We start from the raw sequence: 3,541 nt of genomic DNA on the forward strand, positions 1-3,541 counted from the left end.
AGATGCACACTTCCCCCAGAGAAGTCTCGATCGTCGCCGCCGCTCCGGGCCTCAAGGCCGTAAAGAAAAAATACCGGAGACGTTCTGGCACTATTTCGGGGTAAAGAAGCTGCCATGGAAGAGCCTGCAGCTCCCTCAGAGGCCCTCGAGGCAGCCGGGGCCCAGGCAGGTGCTGAGGCAGCAGGGGAGGGTGTGTCTGGGCCTGACCTTCCCGTGTGCGAGCCCTCCGGGCAATCTGCTGCTCCAGATTCGGCCCTGCCACATGTGACTGTGGGCTGGGCCCCCTTCCCTGTAGCCCCAGTCCCTGCCCACCTCCGCACAGGAGGCCTGAGGCCTGCACCAGCCTCTGGAGGAGGAGCCTGGCCCAGGCCCTTGCCAAGCCGAAGCAGTGGCATTTGGACAAAGCAGATCATCTGCAGGTATTATATACATGGGCAGTGCAAGGAGGGGGAGAACTGTCGCTATTCCCACGACCTTTCTGGTCGGAAGATGGCCACTGAGGGCCGCGTTTCGCCGCCTGGGGCCTCTGCAAGTGGAGGCCCTAGCACGGCTGCGCACATCGAGCCCCTGACTCAGGAAGTGGCGGAAGCCCCCCCGGCTGCATCCTCCCAGTCCTTGCCTGTGATTGGCTCGGCTGCTGAAAGGGGTTTCTTTGAAGCTGAGAGAGACAATGCAGATCGTGGAGCTGCTGGAGAAGCAGGTGTAGAAAGCTGGGCGGATGCCATTGAGTTTGTTCCAGGGCAGCCCTACCGGGGCCGCCGGGTTACATCTGCCCCCGAGGCTCCTCTACAGAGCTCGGAGACTGAGAGGAAGCAGATGGCTGTGGGCAGGGGGGAGCGGTTTTGCTATTATGCTTCCAGGGGAGTTTGCTTTCGTGGGGAGAGCTGTATGTACCTCCATGGAGACATATGCGACATGTGTGGGCTGCAGGCCTTGCACCCCATGGATGCTGCCCAAAGGGAAGACCATATAAGGGCCTGCATTGAAGCACACGAGAAAGATATGGAACTCTCGTTTGCTGTGCAGCGTGGTATGGACAAGGTGTGTGGCATCTGCATGGAGGTTGTCTATGAGAAAGCCAACCCCAATGACCGCCGGTTTGGCATTCTTTCCAATTGCAACCATACCTTCTGTATTAGGTGTATCCGCAGGTGGAGAAGTGCCAGACAGTTTGATAACAGGATCATCAAGTCTTGTCCACAGTGCAGGGTCACCTCCGACTTGGTCATTCCCAGTGAGTTCTGGGTGGAGGAGGAGGAAGAGAAGCAGAAACTTATTCAGCAATACAAAGAGGCAATGAGCAACAAGGCCTGCAGGTATTTTGCGGAAGGCAGGGGTAACTGCCCATTTGGAGACGCATGCTTTTACAAGCATGAATACCCTGAGGGCTGGGGAGATGAGCCTCCTGGGCCAGGTGGTGGGTCATTCAGCGCATACTGGCATCAACTTGTGGAGCCTGTGCGAATGGGAGAGGGAAACATGCTCTATAAAAGCAGTAAGAAGGAGCTTGTCGTGCTTCGGCTAGCCAGTCTGTTGTTTAAGCGGTTTCTTTCACTGAGAAATGAGTTACCCTTCTCTGAGGAGCAGTGGGACTTGCTTCATTATGAGCTGGAAGAATATTTCAATTTGAATCTGTAGCATCGTGCTGTGGCATGTGGTTAGTCTCCTGAGGTTCTGTCATCTTTTAATGCCTGTTTTCTCTATGTTGACACTCCTATTGCTTTCTGGGGCTGTTGAGGCAATGTTTCTGTTTTCTTATCTATTCTGCGTATCTTTCCTTCTAGGATTATGGTGATTATCTGTGTTAAAAAAGTAAGCCTATAAAGTTACTATTTTGGTGAAATTAATATTAATGTCAGCTTGTGGCTTTTTTGTCATCTCTGTTTTCAACAGGATTAACTCAGTTCTAGTGTAGTGTTTACTGAATTTCCACACTTATTTTGAAGACTCTCAAGAGTAAATGTGGCAGAGAGAAAGGAGAAGTTTTAATTGAACTAGTAGCTTTGTGCTATAACAGCCTTACCAAATGGACCCTTGCAGGGCCTTGCAGCTGCTCATCTGTTTGTTTACAGTCTGTTCTTTCCCTTCCCCCTTTTCAAGTGCACTTGTTAAACTATGATGAACTTGTGACTTTGTGTTTTACTTGACCAAAACCAAGTGTATATGTTTACATGTTTTTATCCTGTTTAGCTTGACGTGAAATAATTTATATTTGGAAATATATATTTAAGAATGATATATATATATAATATATGCATATATATGTATAAGTTATGTATTTGAAAAAATATATAAAAGAATATACATCACAATATAATATTTATGTTTATGTAATAAAGTAAATACAGACCCGAAAGCTGAAGGTCAAAGCCTAACAGGATTGGCTGTTGTGTGAATGTGAGTTGTGTGAATAATCTTTCTGTCCCGTGCACAGAAGCCAGTAATTAACATCTAATGAAAAGGACTGTTCAAGTGGGTCTGGCCAAATATAACAGATGCACATCTTAGAGGACTTACAAAGCATGATGTTGGTAGTTCTTACAATGGCATTCATAGCTCACTCTATAAATATTTAAATGGTGTTCCTATGCAGTTTAGCCACCTTCTCATTTATTCTTTGTAACAGCAAATCCTAGGCTCAGAGGCACAGTGCTTTGTATTTGATAAACAAAGTCTCTAGATTTTCCCAACAAGGGACTTTGGACAAAAGATTTCAACATAAAAGTAACAAGATTATAAAAGGGAAAATAGAAAGAAAATACTAAAACCAGTGAGAATTAAAGAATGGAAAGATAAAATAATATAGAAAGCACTACACATCAGTACAACTTAATTAGATTAAATTAAAGCAAGTTTAAAGACTGAAAGTCAAAGGCTATAAGACTTCATTACTATCAAAATGAAACATCCTATTTAAAATATACACAACATAAAAATACAGAAACATTCAAAGTAGTGGGATGGGGAAAAACCAAACAGGTGCAGTGACTCTCTTGATTGTAGACAAAGTTTATAGTAACGATAAACACTTTGCTGGAGATAAAAAGGAATGATACATAAATATTAAATTATAATTAACAGGAATTCAAATTTGGTATACATTTAATAACATTATATCAGATGCACAAATAACGGATAAAAATAGAAGATCCTAAATCCAGACTTTTAGGGGACAATTTATGCCTTTTGGGTAACCATACAAGCAAAGAAAAAATGAATGTGAAAAGAGAATGACAGCATTTTCATGATTTACCTAATGAACCTGTGTAACTTACTGTATGCATCAACTGCAAATGCACTTATCTTGGCTGAAGTAGCTGAAAAATATGCTGGGAGTGTCAGTCTTGAGTCCCAGGTTATTCACACTGTCCTGACAGTCCAACAAAGATGGCACATTTAAAGGGTTTATACCATGTATTTGCATGCAAAAGGATGAATTTGTCAAACTACCTAATGTGGTACTTGCTATAATTTTTCTCATTATCCTGATGAGGTAAATAGTAGAGAATTTAAAGGTTTTGTCCATAGAATTTATGACCCA

At 43.9% G+C, this 3,541-nt stretch overlaps 1 protein-coding gene across 1 annotated transcript; it reads left to right on the forward strand.

The window, feature by feature from the left end:
- MKRN3 (makorin ring finger protein 3) lies at window positions 1-2,349 on the forward strand. The gene has a single exon (XM_017515245.2). It carries the CDS (start codon window positions 115-117, stop codon window positions 1,636-1,638), a length of 1,524 nt encoding a protein of 507 aa, XP_017370734.1. The 5' UTR covers window positions 1-114; the 3' UTR covers window positions 1,639-2,349.
- Window positions 2,350-3,541: the final 1,192 nt, after the last annotated feature.

This window comes from Cebus imitator, unplaced genomic scaffold (assembly GCF_001604975.1).
Source record: "Cebus imitator isolate Cc_AM_T3 unplaced genomic scaffold, Cebus_imitator-1.0 Scaffold544, whole genome shotgun sequence".
In the NCBI taxonomy this organism is placed as follows: Eukaryota; Metazoa; Chordata; class Mammalia; order Primates; family Cebidae; genus Cebus; species Cebus imitator.

Coding starts and splice junctions, on each gene's coding strand:
- MKRN3 (XM_017515245.2), top strand. CDS start 115: ATGGAAGAGCCTGCAGCTCCCTCAGAGGCCCTCGAGGCAGCCGGGGCC.